This window comes from Dromiciops gliroides, chromosome 4 (assembly GCF_019393635.1).
Source record: "Dromiciops gliroides isolate mDroGli1 chromosome 4, mDroGli1.pri, whole genome shotgun sequence".
Classification (NCBI taxonomy): Eukaryota; Metazoa; Chordata; class Mammalia; order Microbiotheria; family Microbiotheriidae; genus Dromiciops; species Dromiciops gliroides.
Window position 1 is genome coordinate 228756047 of NC_057864.1, and position 22613 is coordinate 228778659.

The 22613-nt window shown below is 36.6% G+C and overlaps 2 protein-coding genes across 2 annotated transcripts in view; one reads left to right on the forward strand and one right to left on the reverse strand.

Annotated features, from left to right (window-relative positions):
* The window catches only part of TBCD (tubulin folding cofactor D), a 448209-nt gene that overhangs the window by 220862 nt on the left and 204734 nt on the right, over nt 1-22613 (reverse strand). The window contains 1 exon segment of the mRNA XM_044001676.1: nt 11341-11497. Coding sequence (XP_043857611.1) covers nt 11341-11497 — 157 coding nt within the window.
* Nucleotides 15064-22613, forward strand: part of LOC122753450 (proliferating cell nuclear antigen-like) — a 34310-nt gene continuing 26760 nt past the window's right edge. Inside the window, 1 exon segment of the mRNA XM_044000847.1 lies at nt 15064-15156. Within this exon segment, the coding sequence (XP_043856782.1) occupies nt 15064-15156 (93 nt within the window).

Genomic DNA, 22613 nt, shown 5'->3' on the forward strand with positions numbered 1-22613 from the left:
ATGTATCTGGACCTCATTAAATGTCTACTAGGTCAAGACTACAAAGAGAAAGAAAAGCCATAGAAGGAGGGAGAGAGGGAGAGAGAGAGAGTTCTTTTTGTAATAACAAATAACTTGGAAACTAAAAGAGTACCCACCAACTGGGGAATTGGGGAATAGTTGAACAAATTAAGGCATATGAATGTACGATGCCATAAGAGACAATGAAAAAGGTCTCAGAGAAAGCTAAGATGACTTGTATGAAATGATATAAAATGAATTAAGCAGAAAAAGGAAAACATTCATACTATACCAACAACACTTTACAAAAAAAAAAAGACAAACTAAAAACTAAAAAGATTTGAGAGCTCTAGTCAATGAAAAGACCATTCCAGAGGACAGATAATATTATTCATCTCTTGGCTAGGAAGTAATGGACTAAATAAACAAACTAAGACACATTTTTGGATATGGCTAATGTGGGAATTCATTTTGCTTGACTACAATGCAAATTTGCTATAAAGGATTCGTTTTTCTTCTTTTTTCCTTAGAGAAGTGAGGAAGTGGAAAAGAAGGAAAATAAATGTTCATTAAGTGAAATATAAAATTTACTTAAGGGGAAAAAAAATAAAAGTCAATTAAGCTTGCTCCATAAAGTATAAATTTAGGAAGATGTAGATTTTATGAACAAGTCATGAAAGCACTCAGAATGACAACATTGGGGGAATGCTTTATTAGTGTTTAAAAAAATATATTTTGGGGGCAGCTAGATAGTGCAGTGGATAGAGCACTGGCCCTGGATTCAGGAGGACCTGAGTTCAAATTCAGCCTCAGACACTTGACACTTACTTGCTGTGTGACCCTGGGCTAGTCACTTAACCCCAACTGCCTCAGCAAAAATAAATATGTGTGTGTGTGTGTGTGTGTATATTTGTTTGTTTGGACCTGTAACTTCATTAATGTATGAAGCTCCCTCCAGGGAAAGTTTCCAAATATAGATACCTAAGCAAAAACAAGGTATCTAAGGAGGGAGAGAATACTAACAGCCCCCAAAGCTTAAGTACAACTGCTACGAATGAGCAGTAACAGAAGACCAGAATCAAAGGCAAAGAAAAATATTTGCTAAATATAAATATCAAATGTAAATATCAATTTTATTCTCTAATAAAAAACTGAATGAAATCCTCATGCTTTTTTTTTTTCATACTTTCAGAATCAGAATGTAACAGGCCCACATTCTATCTAAAAGGAGGGCAGTGTGGCAGCTAGGTGGCGCAGTAGATAAAGCACTGGCTTTGGATTCAGGAGGATCTGAATTCAAATCCAGTCTCAGACACTTGACACTTACTAGCTGTGTGACCCTGGACAAGTCACTTAACCCTCACTGCACCACAAAAAAACAAAAACAAACAAAAAAATCCCCAACAAAACCAAAAACAATAAAAGGAAGGCAGTGGAGTTTGTACTCTAGTATCTTTGCAAAGAAAACCCCAAATGAGGTCACAAAGAATTGTACACAACTGAAAACAACTAAACAATAACAGCTTTTACAAAGGGTCTTCACTAGTACTCAGAAAGCCATTCCCAGACCAGATCCACTTTAAATTACCAGTGCCTGCCAGAATTCGCTAGGTTATACCTTCACCTATTCCTACTAGTAGTGAGGAGGTATCACAGGATTCAACATCACCAGATGTTATAAGGTTTGGACATCAAGAGAGGGCGCTTCTTTTATCACTGATATCTGCCTGAACTCATCTTCAATGGTTAGTATTCTTCCACTTTGTCACACTTTCATGACTCCAGAGATTCTGAACATCTGGCCATCACTATACGAACTGCATTCCCTGCCCAACACTGCACTCTCCTTTATTCCTATATCCTTCAACCTGATTTCCAACTTTCCAATGTCCCATTCTCAATCTACAAACCATCATACCATGTTCTCTGGAATTACTAACCCTTTCACTTTCTGCATTCTAGCTTCAGACATTATCATTCAACTGAAACTACTCTATATAGTTACCAATGACCTCTACAAAGCCAATCTTTTAACCCTGAGAAAGGCCAAATAGCTCTTTCTCAAGCAGCAGCATCTTGCTTTGCCTCTCTACAGGCTCTGACAGTGTGGATCCATTCTCTTCTTGATACTCTCTTCTCTCTAGATTTTCATGACAGTGTTCTCTCCTTGTTCTCTTCCCACCTGTCAACTGTCTAACCACACCTTCTCAAAATGCTTTACTGAATCTTCATCCAATCCATTGCTGCTAACTTTGTGGTGAGAGGAGAGGCTGTCATTCCTTCAGGTCACATCTCCTGCTTGGTCTCCAGCCTCCATGGGGAGAGGAGGAAACCCATAACAACACGTATCTTGATTTTGAGGTAAAGGGAGAATACTCTATTGTGTCAATCTCCAGCTTTTGTGGTGATGGCAGAAGGCACTAACTATTCCCTCCTACCACATCTCCTACCTGGTGTCTAATCTTTTGTGGGAAAAGGAGAAACTATTCCATCAAACACCAGATTTTTCCCTTCCAGGGTAGTGAAAAAAAGAAATTATATCATCTATTACCTGGACTCCTTTAGCTCCAAGTATTTGCTCCCTTGACTGACCTACCTAAGGCAACCCTGAACCCAAACACATATGAACAATGAAAATTTATCTCAAACTATTAACAAATTCCTCTGCCATAGTGATTCTGAACCCTAGCCCCCACTCCCTGCTGCCCATAACCTCATTCTCATTCTCCTCAATATTCTTACCACAAATGTCCTACTTTAAAGCTACTGAATCCTTCCATTTTGCTCTTTGGAATGTCTGCTTCATAGGTAATAATAATAATAATAATAATAATAATAATAATAATAATAATAATGCCTTCATCTTAAACTTTTTCCCTTTCCCACTCCTATCTACTGGCTCTCATTGGGATCTAACTCCCTCCTGATGACAGAATCCATGGCCACTCTTTCCAGTAATGACTACATTTTTATTCATTCCCATCAAGTCACTTATTGAGATGGGGGAATTGGATGGAATATTCCCTACTCCCCAGTGCCACTTCTGAGTTCTCCCTCTACCACTATCACTCAGTAATCTCTTCTTCTTTTTTTTTTAGTGAGGCAATTGGGGGTTAAGTGACTTGCCCAGGGTCACACAGCTAGTAAGTGTTAAGTGTCTGAGGCCGGATTTGAACTCAGGTACTCCTGAATCCAGGGCCGGTGCTTTATCCACTGCGCCACCTTAGCTGCCCCAGTAATCTCTTCTTAAAGTTTCACTTCATCCATATCAAAATTGTGGTAACTGTTGTCTATGGACCTCCAGGATACTTCCTTTCCTTCCTCAACATGTTCATTTCCTAGCTCATAGTCTTTCCTCACCAGACACTGTCTTTGTAATATGGGACTTCAGCATAGACACTGATAACTCCCTCAAGCATCCCAATGTTATAAAAACTTCAACTTCCTTATCCTCTCAGACACCAACACTTACAACATAGGTGTCATCCTCAAATTCTCACTATCTCTTTCCCTCTATATTCAATCAAATATCAAGTCTTGGCATCTGTACTTTTGTAACATCTCTCATATACATATAAGCACAGCTAGATTGTGCAGTGAATAAAGCACTGGCCCTGGTATCAGGAGGGCCTGAGTTCAAATCTCACCTCAGACAACAGTAAGTATGAACCTGGGCAAGTCATTTAAACCCAATCATCTTAAACATCTGGGGTCATCTCCAGTGTCCTGATCTATATCTTGCCACTGGATCCAGATGACTCTGGAGGAGAGAGTGAGGTTGGTGACCTTGCACAGCCCTCCCTTATTTAACTTTCAGTGGGCCTGGAAGTCTTGTTCATGTTGAGGGTTTGGTGAGCTCTGATTTATTGAGTGTTTCAGTCTGTTTTCAGATACCATCAGTTCTTTCTCTGTAGATGGACCGCAATTTTCATAAGTTCTTCAGAATTATATTGGATCATTGCCTTGCTGAAAATAACCATGTGCTTCCCAGCAGGTCATCTTATACATATGCTGTTATTTTGTATACAGTACATTTCTCTCTGCTTCAGTTCATGTGGGTCTTTCCAGGGTTTTCTGATAATATCCTGTTCATCATAATTTTTATATAGTACCTTGAACTTGACAGAAAATTTTCTTCACAATAGCCCAGAAGAGTAGGTACCATATGTTTTGACATTGTAGTCAATCATCATAACTATTTCCCTCCATTCCATTCCCTTCCAATGATATTTACTCAGTGGTCTATCTTATTTTGCCCTATTCCTCCTCAAAAATGTTGTCCTGCTGACTGCCTCCTCCCCTGCTCTACCCTCCCTTCATTCACCCTTCCCTCCTTATCCTCTTCCCCTCCTACTTTCCTGTAGGGTTAAATAGATTACTCTTGCCAATTGGGTGTGTGTGTTATTCCATCATTGAGCCCACTCTGATAAGGTTAAGGCCTTTGAGCTAACTCTGTTTTCTAAATTTTTCTTCCTCCCTCCCTCTTCAACTCTCCCTATGAAATCAAGCAATTCAATATATGAAATAGATGTGGTGTTATGCAGAACATCTTCACATTCCTCAAAAGTATTTTGCTTTTTATAGTTCCCTCCCCCAAACTTCCCTTCCCTCCTTCCCCTCTTCACCCCCACCTATCTCCTTCTCCTCCCACTTTTCCTCAGGGCAAAAATATATTACTATACCCTCTTGAGTATGTATGTTATTCCCTCTTTGAGCCAATTCTGATGACAGTGAGGTTCACTCACTCCCCCTCTCCTTCCCCCTCTTCCCCTCCCCCCTCCCCCAGCCTATTCCTCCTACCCCTCAACCCTATTGTAAAGATGTCATCATGGGTTAGATAGGTGGCACAGTGCACAAAGCACCAGCCCTGGGCCCAAGAGGCCCAGAGCCTAAATTTGGGCCCCAGATACTAGACAACGCACCCTGTTTGCTCCACAAAGAACAAGGATACACAAAAAATAAATTATTTACAAATATCATCTCTTCATATTCAGTTCAGACCTGTGTCCTCTGTGTATTTCTTACTGAAAAAATTCTTATGAGTTGGAAGTATTATTTTCTCATGTATGAATGTAAACAGTTTAACCTTTTAATGTCCCTCATGATTTCTTTTCCCTGTTTACCTTTTTATGATTCTCTAGGATCTTGTATTTGAAAGTCAAATTTTCTACTCAGTTCAGGTCTTTTCATCACAAATGCCTGAAAGTCTTCTTTTTCATTGAAGTCCCATTTTTTTCCTCTGAAAGGTTATACAAGTTTTGCTGGGCACGTGATTTTTGGCTATAGTCTCAGTTCCTTTGCCCTCTGGAATATCATATTCCATGCCCTCTGGTCCTTTAATGTAGACACTGCTAGATCTTGTTTTATCCTTGTTAGAGCTCCACATTATTTGAATTCCTTTTTTCTAGCCACTTGCAATATTTTCTCCTTGACCTGGGAGTTCTAGAATTTGGCTATAATATTCGTGGAGGTTTTCCTTTTGGGATCTCTTTCAGGAGGTGATCAGTGGATTCTTTCAACTTCTACCTTAGCCTCTGCTTCCAGAATATCAGGGCAATTTCCCCTGACAATCTCTTGGAGGATGGTGTCCAAACTCTTGTTGTAGTAATAGTTTTCAGGTAGTCCAATGATTTTCAAATTATCTCTTCTGGATTTATTTTCCAGGTCAGCTGTTTTTCCAAGGAGATATTTCACATCACCCTCTATTTTTTCATTCATTTGGATTTGCTTTACTGTGTCTTGGTTTCTCATAAGGTCACTAGCTTCCATTTGTTCAACCCTAATTCTTAGGCAATTATTTTCATCAGACAGCTTGTTTATCTCCTTTTCCATTTGGCTTTTCAAACTGTTGACTTTTTTTCTTATGACTCTCCTGCATTGCTCTCATTTCTCTTTCCAATTCTTTCCTCCACCTCTCTAAATCTTCCTTCTATTCTCCTACTTTCTCTTCAAAGTCCCTTTTGAGAGCTTCCATGGCCTGAGACCAGTTCATATTTTTCTTAGAAGGATGGATGTAGGCGCCCTGTGGTTGATTTCCTCTTCTGAGGGTGGACCTTGAATTTCCTTGTCATATGTGGTAAAAAGTGAAAGTTTTTAACAGTTGGTTAGGATAACTGAAGGACGCCAGTTTTTTGAAGGACCACCCTTTCGGGGAGGAGACCATGATGAACCGCCTATGCATCTGTTAAGCACTCCACTTCTGGGGTGCGAGCTTAAAGGCAAGGAGAGAACGGAAGTTGGGCCCTTTTTCGCTCGCTGGCTCGCTGGGCACACAGACGCAGACTCAGGTCCTTGGTGATTGGCCTGGTCCTCCGTAACAGCATGTGCTTGACGCGGTTCTCAGCCTCAGAGGTGGCCTTGGGTTTTTGGTGAGTTCCAAACGGAATATAGACTAAGCTTAGATCTAAGACTATTTATTTGTATTTCTACTTTCCTATCCCTCTAATCAACATCACTTTGTTTTGTTGACTAATTAATTCCCAAACAATAAAAGCTCTAACTAAAGCTCAGAGGCTTCTTTCACTTACTGGTCTGGGAGATATATAAGGGAAAGGTTAAAGGGGAGTTTAATGCTCTTGTATCCAATTTTAAATCTCACACACAGAAGAAACTTTCTATAATTCTGAACTTTCTTTGCTTGCTCATCTTTTACTTGACTTTAAACTCCCCACTGGGGGGCCCTTCTTCTCGGTTATACTACTGTCCTCAGCTTCAGAGGGTCCCAGGTGTTTTGGTTTGAGGGAGTGGTTTGCCATTTCCTTCTCAAGCTCATTTTACAGATGAGGAACTGAGGCAAACAGGGTTAAGGGATTTGTCCAGGGTCACAGAGCTAGTGAGTGTCTAAAGCTAGATGTGAATTCAGGAAGTTGAGTCTTCCTAACTCCTTGCCCAGCACTCTATCCAATGTACCACTTAGCTGCACCAACTCTCATTCCAGTTACCCAAGCTTGCTCGTTCGCTCGCTCGCTCTCTCTCTGTCTCTCTTTCTCTGTCTATCTCTTTCTGTCTCCATATCCCTCCCCCCACCCCTGGATTATTATAATAGTCTTCTAGGGGCAGCTAGGTGGTGCAGTGGATAAAGCACTGGCCCTGGATTGAGGAGGACCTGAGTTCAAATCCAGCCTCAAACACTTGACACTTGGTAGCTGTGTGGCCCTGGGCAAATCACTTAACCCTCATTGCCCCACAAAATAAAAATAAGAATAAGAATAAGAATAATAGTCTTCTGGCTGTTCTCCCTGCCTCACTCAAGTCTCTCTCCACAACAGGTCATTTCACAAAAGATCACCAAAGTGATCTTCCTAAAACACATGTCATCCCATTTAATAAACTTAAGGATTAAATACAAAACCCTCAGCTTGGCTTTTAAGGCTGCTCATAACCCTATTCATGGAAAAGTATACACATTTGTTCAACTGGAAAGAACTCTCTGGAGGAAAAGAAACAACTACATATCTCAGAACCTAAAGCCTGCAAAGGTCACAAAGAAAGTTAAATAAGAAAGAGAAACTGAGATGTTTTGTGTTGTTTTTACCTTAGGAGTATACGTGTGTGTGTGTGTACATTTGTGTACATATGTATAAACATACATATGTACACATACATGCACACATATATAAGAAAAATAAATTTAATAAACCATAAATTAACTCCCTGAGAAAAAATTCTGCAACCAGATGGATTTACAAGAATGCTTTCAAACAAAGAATAACATTCCAATATCACATAAAAAAGCTTTAACTCTTCCCATGACAAGATATGTGATCTTTATAACTAAACGTAGGGGAAAGTAAAGAAAGAAAACTGTATCTCTCAAAATTCACTCAAAATTTTTGAGTAGATGCTGAATGAACCATACTATTTCTTTTGTTTTTGGTGCTGTTGTTTTTCTATTTTGAGGTTTTTCGTCATTGCTCTGATTTTTCTCTTATAACATGACTAATGAAGAAATATGTTTAATGTTATTATCTATGTGTGTGTGTGTATATATATATATGTATATATATGTGTGTGTGTATATATATATATATATATATATATATATATATATATATATATATATATATATATATATATATATATATATCAGATTACCTGCTGTCTAGGGGAGGGGGGAGGGAGGGAGAAAAATCTGAAATTGGAAAGCTTGTATAAACAAAAATTGAGAACTATCTTTACATGTAACAGGAAAAAAATAAAATGCTTTATAAAAATTCTTTTGAGTAATATATTAAATAAATACATAATACAATATAAGTATATAAATAAATGTGATTATCTAATAAATATTAATAATATATTTAATAATATATTTAAAATATTCTACTATATTTGAAACATTGTGCATTATGACCGGGTTAGATATATACCAGGAATGCAAGGATGGTTCATTCTAAGGAAGATTAAAATATAATAAACCACATGAATAATATAAATAATAAAAACGTGTTATTATATCAATCAATACAAAAAATGTTTTTGACAAAATCTAAAACGTATCTATGTTAAAACACTAGAAAGCATAAGGATAAATTGACTTTTCCTAACTAGAGTAAAATTTCCATTCCACAATAGAAAAATGATCAAAAGATAAGAATAGGAAATTCCCACAAAAAGAATTCCAACCAATCTACAATCCATATGGGAGAAAAAAATCCAAATCATGAAAATTAAGGAAATGCAAATTAAACATACACATATACACATAGTTTGTTGTAGCAATACATCAAACTCAACAAAGGGGGAAAAAGGGTGGAAGGAATGGAAATTTTAAAGGAGGATTTATACTGGGAAGGGAAGATCTTCAAACAAAATTAATTTCTTGATTTGCAAGAAGAGATTAAAAGGCAAAAAAATAAAAAATAAAGGAAATAGAATGGAAGGGTATACCCATAAACTTGGAAATGAATAAACAAATTATTTTATATTAATTTAAATAAATGTTATTATACCATTAAAAATTATGAGGGGCAGCTAGGTGGCTTAGTGGATAAAGCACCGGCCCTGGATTCAGGAGGACCTGAGTTCAAATCTGGCCTCAGACACTTGACATTTACTAGCTGTGTGACACTGGGCAAGTCACTTAACCCTCATCACCCTACCAAAAAACAAACAAACAAAAAAATTAAAAAGTCAATTCCAGAGAATCCTGGGGAGTATAAACTGATGCAGAGTAAAGTAGGTAGAACCAGAAGAACAAATTTTTCAAAGGACAGCTTAGACAAAAACAAATCTGAAAGACTTAAGAACTATGACAAAGGTAATTAGCACCCATATCTCCAGACAATCATATGATGAATCATATTATGTGTCTCCTGACAAAAAGACTGATGGTCTAAAAGTTCAAAAAGAGAAAAATATTGGACACAGACATTGTGTACATTAATTTTGCAATGACCAAGTATGTGTTTGGGTTTTTTTTGTTTGTTTTGTTTTGTTTTTTGGCTAGGCTAGGCAATGACTTGCCCAGGATCACACAGCTAGTGTCAAGTGTCTGAGGCCGGATTTGAACTCAGGTCCTCCTGAATCCAGGGCTGGTACTTTATCCACTGCACCACCTAGCTGCCCCTGCAATGACTAAGTATGACTACAGATGCTACTCACCTGTGTAAAACTTATGATGGACCCAAGTACAAAATCATATATACATTTTCTGACATGGTTATGTGTGGAATCCTTTTGTTTGAATACGTATATTTGCTACAAGGATGTATTTAAAAAATGTTTTTAATTGAAAAGAGAAGACCAGGGAAGGTAAAAGGAGCTTAGTAAGGGTGATGCATAAAAAGAAAGAATCGTTGAGGAATTTTTTTTGTTTTTTACAAAAATCACAGAAGAGAAAAAAAGAAAGTTCAGAAGAACAAACACACAAGCAGAATTATCTTTGGAAAAAAATGTGTCTACTACCTTATTTTTTTTAAAAAGCTGTAGCAATAGAGATTCATGGTTTCACATACATTCCTCTATTTCTGTTCTTGGAACATGGAAAATGCATGCTTTTATATGTTGTACAAATGCATTTTTTTTCATTCAAAATTCAAAAGTTAAAATAATCAAACAAATTAGGACCATGTATACGTATATACTTTTAAATAAATATGCATATTTTGTGAATGCTCAAAAAGTTTTTACTGAAGGAATACAGAATTAAAATAGGCTAAAGAACAATGAACTAGAGTCATAGAAACTACCTACTCCTTCTCCCAAACCAAAGATACTTAAAGTTTTATCTGAAACATAAACAGAAAGAAAATTCTCAAATGTAAACACCAGTTTTAGCTGAGAGATAAGAGTTTGTAATTCAAGCACCAGATATCCCAACTATAAGACCATGTCACTATTTGATTACTTTTGAATCATTTCGGTACTGTCCTGTCCCAAAACTTTAAAAAGAAAAAACAACCTGAAAGTAGTCATAGGATTAAGCACTAAAACATACTTTGTATATCCTACAGTACAACCACATCATTTTGCAGATGAAGAAACTAAAGAATTCTATAGGACCATATAATTAGTACTTAACAGAACTATTTATAAAAGTATATATTTGTAAATCTTCTAGATACCAATTCAATATTTAAAAAAAAAAACACAAAAGCATGTACTTGGTACTGTAACAGTCTTTCATACTAAGAATCAAAGAAGTGCTAAAGAGAGAAGTGATATGTCTACACTCCACTAATTTTTTTGTCTCTGATTGGTTTGTTATTCTAGGTATGCTACTCTTCTTTTATGAATGAAGTTTAAAAAACATAAAGAGAAACTAATGAAGGCTATCAGTATTCCTTAATTTTGAATTTTTAAAAAATAAGTAAAAGAAGAAAAACTATATATCCAGTAAAAGATAGGGATATTATATTATAATTATAACAAAAAGATGCTGCTTTTCTTTTTTTTGTGGTCTCTGATATTTTGATACAATTAAAATTCAAGTGACTGAACCAACTGTCAATAAATGATCTGTAAGTGAAAAAAGCTCATATACTTTAATTGGCATGCTTATTAACTAAGTACTAATTTAAGGGACAAGGGATTATCTTTATGTGTGGATATGTTTGAGAAAGATAGTATTACTTCAAAAGGTGGCATGCAGGCAAGCTCCACAGAACACTGCCTAAGCTGATGAAAACACTGGGTAGGATTTACCAACAGGTTATTGCTGTAAAAAGTCTACTTATGTACTTGATCTTTCCTAAAATATATTCATTCATTTATCCATTTATTCCTTCATTCAATAACAAGCTGAGTGAGTTCTAGGTAACAGAGATCAAGCAAGATTTATCAGTATCAATGAAAATAAGGAAATCTTTAATCTTTATATTTGTACTAAACATATCTTACCTTGCAATCCTATTAACAAAAGGTTTCAATTCCTCAGGCTCATAGGCACGGGCAAAAGCCCAACAAACATAACATGCAGCATCTCTCACATTGGAACCCACACTGCATGCTCCTCGTTTTTCATCATATGTCAGTGCTTTCAATATCACAGGGACAACTAGGGAAAAGAAAGAAAAAGCATTATAAAACCCAAACTGAGCATAATTAAATATATACACATGTGTGTATATATAGATACATATATTTAATCAGACATCAATATATTAACTTTAAATATGAATAAAAAGAGATATAGATATCATAAATGCATGTACACCTACATATACACATAATTCCTCTTTGTATCCCTACTGTTCAACAGTGTTTATCACATAGTAAGAACTTATAAATGCTTTTTGGGGGGGGGGGGGAGCAATGAGGGTTAAGTGACTTGCCCAAGGTCACACAGCTAGCTAGTAAATGTCAAGTGTCTGAGGCTGGATTTGAACTCAGGTCCTCCTAAATACAAGGCCAGCGCTTTATCCACTGAGCCACCTAGCTGCCCCCTAAATGCTTTTTAATACATTCCTTTATAATCCATAACTTCAGTGAAAAGTTAGAAATTGGTGAAGATAGTAAAAATTATATGGGAAAGCATGACTCAGTAAAAAGGAAGGGGAGTGACCAAAGAATTGAGGACTGTATAGAAGACTTTTATATCATGAACACTTTCTTTGAGAAAAGAATTGGTAGGCACTAAACAAAGCAAACACCAAAAACCATCATGAAAAACAATAAAAAAATTATATTTTAACAGATGTAGGAAAACTGTGATTGACATTATGCTTATCCCTGATAAGTAACACTATATAACCAACTTGTTAGAATATCAATATTATTTTTAAAATATGGTAAACAAGTAAAATGCAATCCTGAACCATTTTTAAAAGCAATTAGCTATGATAAATTGGAAACAGACATTAGAAATTACTAATACCAACTATAAAAATCCTCTCCAGAAGTTGAAAAGATGTAAATATATTGCCACAGCAAGGCCAAAGGAGCACAGGGAGGACCTTAATAAGGAAACATAACTTTCTTGCCAAGTGGAGACAGATGGCAGCAAAACCAGTTTAGAATATAAACCCCATTTGTAAAATATGTAGTAGAATGATAATGGATTATAATAAACAGTATAAGGGGCAGCTGGGTGGCGCAGTGGATAGAGTACCAGCCCTGGATTCAGGAGGACCTGAGTTCCAATCCGACCTCAGACACTTGACACTTACTAGCTGTGTGACCCTGGGCAAGTCACTTAACCATCATTGCCCTGTAGTAGTAGTGGTAGTAATAATAATAATAATAATAACAATAATAATAATAATAATAATAATAATAATAATAATAAAAACAGTATAATCTCACAAAGCAGAGGCAGGTAAAAAAGATCAGCCACAGTTCCATCAAAACCTAGTCAACTTAGAGACACTTCAGGACAAAAAAAGGAAGATGACAATCAGTTTAAAAAAGGAAAAGTTTATGTATATGTATACAGTACACATATATAAATGTATTATTGTTATCTTGTCAGATCCAAGATTCTCATATTAGGTTCCAAGTGGTGAAAAGTCTGTAATAATAAAAACAACAATAATAACAATAGAATAACAATAATAATAATAAACCTTAAATCAGGATCCTACATAATGAGTTTTGCAATAAAAATGGCATTAAAAAGAACAAAGACAGGAAAAAACAAAGTGGTTTATTATAGGTTTCTGAAAGAGGATAAGATGTCAAAGGCAAATAAATATCTTAGAATTTATTAATATCATAAAGGGTGATGGTGAAAGCATGCACTATTAACCTGCATGCCTCCTCTACTAGTTATCACAAAATCTTTATGAAAGCCTATATACTATCAAGGGAATACAGTTACCACTGTTTACTATTTTCCATAAGCATTTATGTTTATTGTTTTCCATAACTATCAGAAAAGGCAAAAAAGAGAAAAATGCACATACCCTAAAAAAGATCAATTATATGATGGAGGAGAGTTAGAAACAAAGCTCACAATGAATAGACATTCAGTGTGTACAATGAGACCCACCAGATGCTCCTGTACATGGATCACATTGTGCTGGCTGCACAGAATGAGAGAGCACTGCAGAACTTTGTGGGAGATATGTAACCACTCAAAACAGGTTGGTCTGACAATCCATAAATACAATTAATGCCCAGATCATGACCTTAGTAAATGTCATGTTCAGATTCCTGGAGGTGTGAAGATAGACCAGAAGATTTGGGTACTAAGAGGGTGATAGGATAAGACAAGAGACAAGTAAAAGAGATTATTATATATGTATATGTAGTACCAAAGCAAAAGACATACATAAAATAGAGAAAAATTACTGTCGTTACTACTCTACACAACTATAAAACTAGAATCTGATATAGATGGTAACAATGCCAATTCTATTCAATAACCATTTACTAAGCATTTATTAAGCATTAAGCAAGTTATTAGGTAACTGTGTAAGAGTGTACTATATACTGAGGCTATAAAGAAAAAAACAAGAAAAAAGATGGCAGAGCAGAAGTATTCTTGTAGAAACCTCCCAACATTTCCTTCCAATTTTAAAATAATGTGTTAAACAGAATTCTGAAGCAGCATAAGAAACAAAAGGTCTAGGTAAGATATTTTTTCCTACCAAAGACAGTTTAGAGGTATGAATGAAAGGTCTGTGACACTGAGGTAGGGGCTGGCGCCAAGAGCACAGTGTAGCAGTGATACCAGATATGGGCTTGGGAGGAGGCAGCTGTGACAAAAGTAGTAGCAATAAAAAGAGCAGTAGAATCAGGAGATCTCACCATCCAGAGGTGGTAGGGATTGGTCACATGCTCAGAAAAACATTACAGGGAAATACTATAATGGGTACTAGGTGCAAAACTGGATACCACTTGGCAATCCCATTGCCCATGACCCAGTTTGAGGTCCTAGATCCAAAATAGAAAGAAATACTTGCAATCACAAGAGAGGAGGGACCCCAGTTCCTAGTTCCAGATAAGCAGTTCCTGGGCAAGGAAGAAGTAGGGGCCCTAGTTCCTTTTCCCATTTCTTGAGTTGGCAAAGAAGAAAAAGCCATTCCTGGGTAAAGACAAGAACAAAGACCAGGAGAGCAGTGACCATACCTGTCCTAAGAACACACTACCATAAAAACACTGAAAATGTACAGACCCCCTGAATCAGCTGTGAAAACAGCAGAGTAAAAAAGCCTAAAGCTTAGGCTAGTGACCCTCACCCCTACCTCCATAGATGAACAAAGCCCAAATCTAAAATAAAATTCCAAGTCAAAAGTAGGCTGGAAAAATGAAAAAACAAGAAGAAAAAGAACCTGACCATAAAAATCTATGTAACACGGAAGCTTAAGACACAAACTCAGAGAGGGAAAAACAAACAAAAACAAAAAAATCAATGACATGAATATATCTACAAACTGTGGAAATTTATTTTGATTTGGGGACCTTGCCTTTGGGCTGAGATTAAAAAGCCTTAGGCCCTCAGGTTTTTCCTCTGTAAGAGGGGCCAAAAAGCCCCATGGGCTTTAAGAGATGTCAGGTCAGATGGCTGGGGAAAAGCCCCAGCTCCCTCTGCCCTGAGAGGATCTATCCCAGAGATTCCGGGCTCCTCCAGGCCGGCCTCTGGCGTGGTCCTGCAGAGGTCCCAGGCATGCAGCATGGGGCATGGGCCCCTGGGTGTGGTCAAGCCCCACTAGCTGCAGCCCTACAATGACCAGTGGATTAGCTTGGCATGTGCGGAGGCACAGGGAGCCCGAGGTTTGGGAGGAGAGAAGGAACATATATACAGGGGAGAAGTCAGCACAGAGGAGGCCGGAAGATTAGGAGAAGAGGGGGCTCCGGGAGATACACAGAGCTAGCGAGACAGTGATGGGGGGACGACAGAGGACTAAGAGGATGCTGGGGAGAGGCCAGAAGATTAAGAGGAACGGACATAAAGGGGGCTGCTACAAGGACGCTAAGGAGACTAAGGCCATGTAAAGAGAGAGGCTGACAGAGACAGAGAAAAAGCTAAGAGAGGAGGCCGGAAGATTAAGAGAACAGGAGGTCGGTACAAGCTAGGAGACTTAGGAAGGTGGGCAGATAATACAATAGGAGCAGAGCAGTAAAAGTGGAGTTAGAGTGAAGGAGAAAAAGAGTGAAAGTTGGAGAAAGCTGAAGTATACCCTAAGGCAAGAGGCCTCAATAGGCCCTTATTATATTAAAAGCAGAGAGGTTGCATAATTTGCATTTCTTAACCCTTATCATTTAGATTGATTTTTATAAATAAATTCTGCTTTGATCATTTAATTAAGAGGCTTCTTAATCTTTTGCTTATCAGTTTGGGAGCAGTGTGGAGAAATATTTAAATGGCCCATATTAAATGAATAGCAGTCAGATAGCCAGCCAGTCAAAAGTCAACAGATTAGTCCTCCAGTTAGATTAGGCCCTGCAATTAGATTAGGCCCCCCAGTCAGATTAGGCATAGTTAGTAAAAATATTTCTTACATTTGAATGACCGCAGCAGGACTTATGGCCCAATTATATTTTTTTCTAAACTCATAATTTTTCATATAATTACAATTTTTCATATAGCCCACACTTATAAAATTTTTAGATTAAGTTAATTAATTTTTTTAACAGAACCAAGCCTCAAAGGAAACACACACACACACACATTGGACAGAAGTCAAATAAGAATTCTGAGAAAAGCTAAAAATAGAGAATTTAAAAAAAATTTTTAAAAACAAAAAAAAATGAAAGGTCAAACAAGTGGCAAAGGAAAAAACTGAGAAAAGAATTGAGATCAATAAAAGAAAATTATGAAAAGAAAATAAATGGCTTGGTAAACAAAGTACAAAAACCTCACTGAAGAAAATTACTGTTTAAAAATAAGAATTGGTTGAGTGGCAACTAATGATTTCACAAGACATCAAGAAACAAGAAAACAAAGTCAAAAGAATGAAAAAAAATACAAGAAATGTGAAATATTTCACTGGGGAAAAAAGTGATCTGTAAAAGAGATTGAGGAGGGGCAGCTAGATGGCGCAGTGGATAGAGCACTGGCCCTGGAGTCAGGAGTACCTGAGTTCAAATCCAGCCTCAGACACTTAACACTTACTAGCTGTGTGACCCTGGGCAAGTCACTTAACCCCAATTGCCTCACTAAAAAAAAAAAAAAAAGAGAGATTGAGGAGAGCTCATTTAAGAATTATTGTTGAAAACCATAATTTAAAAAAGGAGCCTAGATAAATATAAAGAAAAACTTCCCTGATGCCTTAGAAGCAGAGGGTAAAATAGAAGTTGAAAATCCACTTGATAACCTCCTGAAAGAGACCTAAAAAAGACAAATTCCAAGAGTATTATAACCAAATACTAGAGTTTCAAGGTTAAGGATTTAGAAAGAAAAAAAATTCAAATACTGTGGAGCCACAATCAGAATCACAATATTTAGCAGATACCACTATAAAGAAGCAGAGAATTTAGAAAGACCATAATCTAGCTTCAAGCTTTTGGGAGGCGGAGGGGAGAGGGGGGTGGGGAGGACACGACTTACTATTTGACAAAATTTTCTGGGGAAAATGAAAAACAGTCTGGAATAGAAACTATGCATAGACTACACAAGATAAAGTCAAAATGGGTACATGATTTAGACATGATATCATTAGCAAATTAGGAGAACATGGGGAAAACTGTCCATCAGATTTCTGCATAAGGGAGAGTTTCTAACCAACCAAGAGATAGAGAGGGTCATGGGAAATAAATTGGATAATTTTGATTATATAAAATTTAAAAGGTTTTGCACAAAAACAAAATTAGAAGAAAAGCAGGGAATGGAGGAAATTTTATTGCAAATTTCTCTGATAATGGTCTTATTTCTCAAATATATACAGAATATATACAGAACTGAGCAAAATTTATAAATAATAAGACCTATTCCCCAACTGATAAATGATGAAAGGATATGAACAGGCAATTTTCAGAAAAAACAAAAAGCTATCAATAATCATATGAAAAAGTGTTCTAAATCATTGATATTAGAGAAATGCAAATTAAAACAATGCTGAGATACTACCTCACACCTATCAGATTGGCTAATATGACAGAAAAAAATGACAAATATTGGAGGGCATGTGGAAAATAGATATACTAATGCACTATTGATAGAGCTGTGAACTGTTCCAACCATTTTGGAGAATGATTTGGAACCATGCCCCAAAAGGTATAAAACTGTCCATACCTTTTGACCCAGCAATTCTTCTAATTGGTCTGTATCCCAAAGAAAACAAATAAAAAGGAAAAGCTGCCCCCAAAATACCTAAATTTGCCTCTTTATACCTTCTACCCATTGCTCCTAAATGTTTTTCAGAAAATAAAGAGAACAAATCCTCCACAAACTAGACTATCAAATATTTGAATTGAAAACACTCATTATGCCTATGACCATTTGGCTATCCACAGGCCAATTCTTCTCTAAACTAAACTTGAAGAAACAGCTAAGTTTCTTCAACAAATCCTGATATTACATAGAATGAAATCCTTTCACCATCCTGGAGACCCCCCAATTCAGCAAGGTCTCATAAACTTACTATTATCTAAAATCCTGAATATATTATCCTCTTATACTTCTTTTACCTCCTGTGTTTTTACTCAAAAGTTTCTACACAACTCTGGTCTCCTCATCAAGAATGCTTGGAAAATTCCTCTATTTAATTAAAGGTCCATTTTTTTCCTCTGCATAGTTATACTCAGTTTTATTGGGAAAGATTAGTTTATATATCCCTTTCCTTTTGGAATATCATGTTCCAACTTCTCCATTCCTTTAGAGTAGCAGCTGCTAAATTGTGTGATTCTGACCAGGACACCTGAATTCCTTCCTCCTGGCTGCTTATATTTTTTCTTTGATCTGGAAGCTCTGCATTTTGGCTATAATGGTCCTGGAAGATTTCATCTAAGACCTGGGCAGTTTTCTTTTAAGATATGTTGCTTGGGGCGGCTAGGTGGCGCAGTGGATAAAGCACCAACCCTGGATTCAGGAGTACCTGAGTTCAAATCCGGCCTCAGACACTTGACACTTACTAGCTGTGTGACCCTGGGCAAGTCACTTAACCCCCATTGCCCCGCAAAAACAAAAACAAAAACAAAACACACACAAAAACAAACTGTTGACTTTGGGGGGCAGCGAGGTGGTGCAGTGGATAAAGTACCAGCCCTGGATTCAGGAGGACCTGAGTTCAAATCTGGCCTCAGACACTTGACACTAGCTGTGTGACCCTGGGCAAGTCATTTAACCCCTATTGCCCCCCCCCCAAAAAAAGATATGTTGCTTGGACAAGGTTCTGTATCTCTTGAACCAAGCTGTTAATTCCCTTTCCAGTTTTCTGTTCCACTGTTCTCATTTGCAAATTTTTCCTCTAGTATTCTCATTTCATTTATAAAACTATTTTAAACCTTAAAGAAAAAAACTTGCTTCATTTCATTTTTGTTGTTTTTGTTGTGCATTCTTCCAACCTGCTTTTTGACTTTGGGCTAGTCCTATTGCTATTTTCTTGGATGATTATATGTTATTTTGTTCCAGAATCTCAAGGACAACTGCAGAAATTGTGAATATGAAAACTTTTAGGCCTCCCAAACTGGTCTTATTAAAAGCAAAATCTGACTACTGCCCCCCAGACTGAGCTCAGCAAGTTCTTGACTTGGATTTGGTCTGAACAACAGTATACTACTTCTGGACTCAGCCCCTGTCAGCCACCTGGGAATGTCAATCTAGGAGATATAAAATCACAGAATCTGAGAGTTCAAAGGGACAACAGCAACCATTTATTCCAATCAGTTAGCATAGTGGAATACAGTGCTGTCATAGCATTGGAAAGACCTAAATTCAAATCCTTCCTCAGAAACTTACTAGCAAAGTGATCTTGGCCAAGTTGTTTAAACTCCTGGAGCCTCAGTTTCTTCATTTGTAAAATGAAAGTATTGGAGATGATAGACTCTAAAGTTCCCTTATATTTCCAAATCTGTGAATACACTCAAAAAAGAACCTTCACTACAATACAGGCAACAAGTAGTCACCCAGACTCTGCTAGAAGCTCTCCACTTCCCCCTGTGGAAAAACATTCCATTTTAAAATAGTTTTGTTAGGAATTGTTTTTCCCCTAAAATAAACTTCATATTTTCCTCTTTGCAACTTTTGCCCTCTTGCAAAACACATTCAATCACTCTATCACATTATAGCCAATCAAATATTTTAAGATGGCTGTCAGTAGCTTTTGCACCCTCCCACAAAGTTGTCTTTTTCCCTGATTAAGAATTCACCAGGGGGCAGCTAGATGGCGCAGTGGATAGAGCACCGGCCCTGGAGTCAGGAGTAACTGAGTTAAATCCGGCCTCAGACACTTAACACTTACTAGCTGTGTGACCCTAGGCAAGTCACTTAACCCCAACTGCCTTACTAAAAAAACAAAAAACAAAAAACACTGGCCCTGGATTCAGGAGGACCTGAGTTCAAATCTGACCTCAGATACTAGATGCTTACTAGCTGTGTGACCCTGGGCAAGTCACTTAACCCTCACTGCCCCGCCCCCCCCCCCAAAAGAATTCACCATCTTGGGGACAGCTAGGTGGCACAATAGACAAAGCACCAGCCCTGGATTTAAGAGAATCTCAGTTCAAATCTAGCCTGAGATACTTGACACTTACTAGCTGTGTGACCCTGGGCAAGTCACTTAACCCTCAATGCCCTGCCCCCCCCCCAAAAAGAATTCACCATCTCATTCTATAATAGCAAATTAATTCAAAATATCAAAAACCATTTATCATTTTGGTTGCCCTTCTCTGGATGCTCTCTAACTAATAAATATCCTGATTAAAGTTTGGCGCCAACTTGAAAATAATACTTCAGATAATATGAGCAGGGCAAATTACAGAGAAACTCACACTTCTTTATTCCTTGAACCTATGACTATCAAGGAAGCACAAGATTGGATTAGGTTTTTGGGGTGCCATATCATATTGTTGACTTATACTGAGCTTGTAGTCTACTAAAACTCCCAGATCTTTTACTGTCTCTGAAGTTAATTTTTTTAACCCAAAATGAAGATTTTTACATTTATCCTAATGAATTTCATCTTATGAAATACCCTAGCCACTAAAATCACATATTATATAGATCTATGCCTTTGAATAAGTCACTGATAAAAATATCAAAATGCACAAAGCCAAAATCATAGATCCCTGGAGCATTAAACTAAAGAATAATTACTCGGGTTATATAACTAGTTCTGAATTTGCCTAACTGCACTATTCTCAAGCTAGCAATCCTCTACCTTTTCCACCAGAATAGCATGATATATTTCATCAAATACTCTGCTGAAAACTAATTATACTATGTTTACTGTATTCCTCTTAACTATATACCAGTTTGGTCCTGTCCAAAAAAAGCTTATTCAATTTGTCCTACAGTTTTGCATGGCTTATTTTTTTTTAAGTCAAAGGTACTTAATGATATACAGAAATTTAAAAATCTTCTGTGTGTTTGTGGTGATCACAGCCTTCCTAATACATTGTGTCAAAAAACAAAGAACAAAACAGTAACACTTAAATGTCTAAGATTAAACTCATTTTGAGATTTTTTTGAAATGTTGAGATAATTTACCTCTAGGTAACTGTAAAACTAGATATTTCAAACAATTTTTGTAAGGAAAATATTTGTTCAATTTACTATTTTTTTTAATTTACCAAATTATCAACAAGTATTATCTACAGGCACTATGCTGACAACACAGACAGGTATCAAATTAATATGAAAGAACAAAATAAACCATCACTTTAAAAGGTATAATGAATTCCTTAAAAAAACAAAAACAAAGAATCTAAAACTGAAGCCAGACTATAGTCAAGAAATCTGGATACTAGTTCCAGCTTTGCTACTAATTAATAGTATATGACTTTACCCAAATTATACTCTGGTTAATTTCTTCATGTATAAGAAGCTTAAACAAGATGAAATCTAAGATCCCTTTCTAGGAGAAAAAATTATAGTATACTCTTCTATGCTTGAATATGAAATAAATGTGAAAAAAGAAATGTGAAATTATAAGACACTTATACAAACCAATAAGCTGAAAATGAGACTGAAATTACTAATTTATTCATCATTAATGGGCATTAACAGCAATATATACTGGGGAATTATAAACCATTATGAATATTTTTACAAAAGCCAACCCTGTATAACCACCAAATGCTGCAGAGAGGATTCTTATTTAGGTATGAGGTGGAGAGACAAGCATTGTGATACCTTTCAATTCAGATACAATGATTTATGAAATATGTGACCAGAGCTAATAAATGAAATACATAATCTGACTAAAACTAGCACCATCACGGGTTTTTAAAAAGAAGATGGCATCATGATAGCAGGAGGAGGCTGGAAATTGCTCTGCAAGACAGACCAGTGATCACTGAGTAGGACAGTCTAACTCTACTGGAATCTTTGAGAGTTCTAAGAAAATCAACAAAAAAGCAGCCCAAGAGAGGACTTTTGGACAAGGGAATAACAAGGCATCATGGATTTGGTAGGAGCTTCCCTTACCTATCATTTCTGTGTATTAGAGGAACTCCACATGAAAGAGTATAGATGAATTGTTTCTCCCTTAGAAATTACTGGAACTAGTGATTTGCTTAAACTATCCTTTTTATTTATTACTTCCCACAAATAGTTGAAACCTAATTCCAAAGTCTCTATATTACTTAAGGCTGTTAAGACTTTTGATTTAATTTGTATCTTTGAAAGTAATATCCCTTATGTAAAAATCCATGATCAATTATGGCCAATGTGTATTATATGTCTGTATTTTTTTATCCCCTGTTAGTAATAGGAAATAATGGAAACCAGTGGCTAGCTTAAGGGGGGGGGGAGGAAGGGACCCTAAGAGTTTCAATTGGAAAGAGATGAAAATCTCTTTCTGAACATTATGACTATTTCTAATGAGATGCTCTGAGATGTCATGATTTTATTATAGAACTAGAACTGAAAGGTGTGCTCATAATTGGGACATGAATGCAACAAAGCATTATTGTGTGCTAAGAAAATATGAGTATGATGAATACAAAACAGTATGAAACATACAGAAACTAATGCAGAGCCAGAAAAACAATATGTACAACCACCACAAAACAACCTAAATTATAATGAAAAAATGTAACCACAAAGAAGAGATATGAGAAGACCTTTC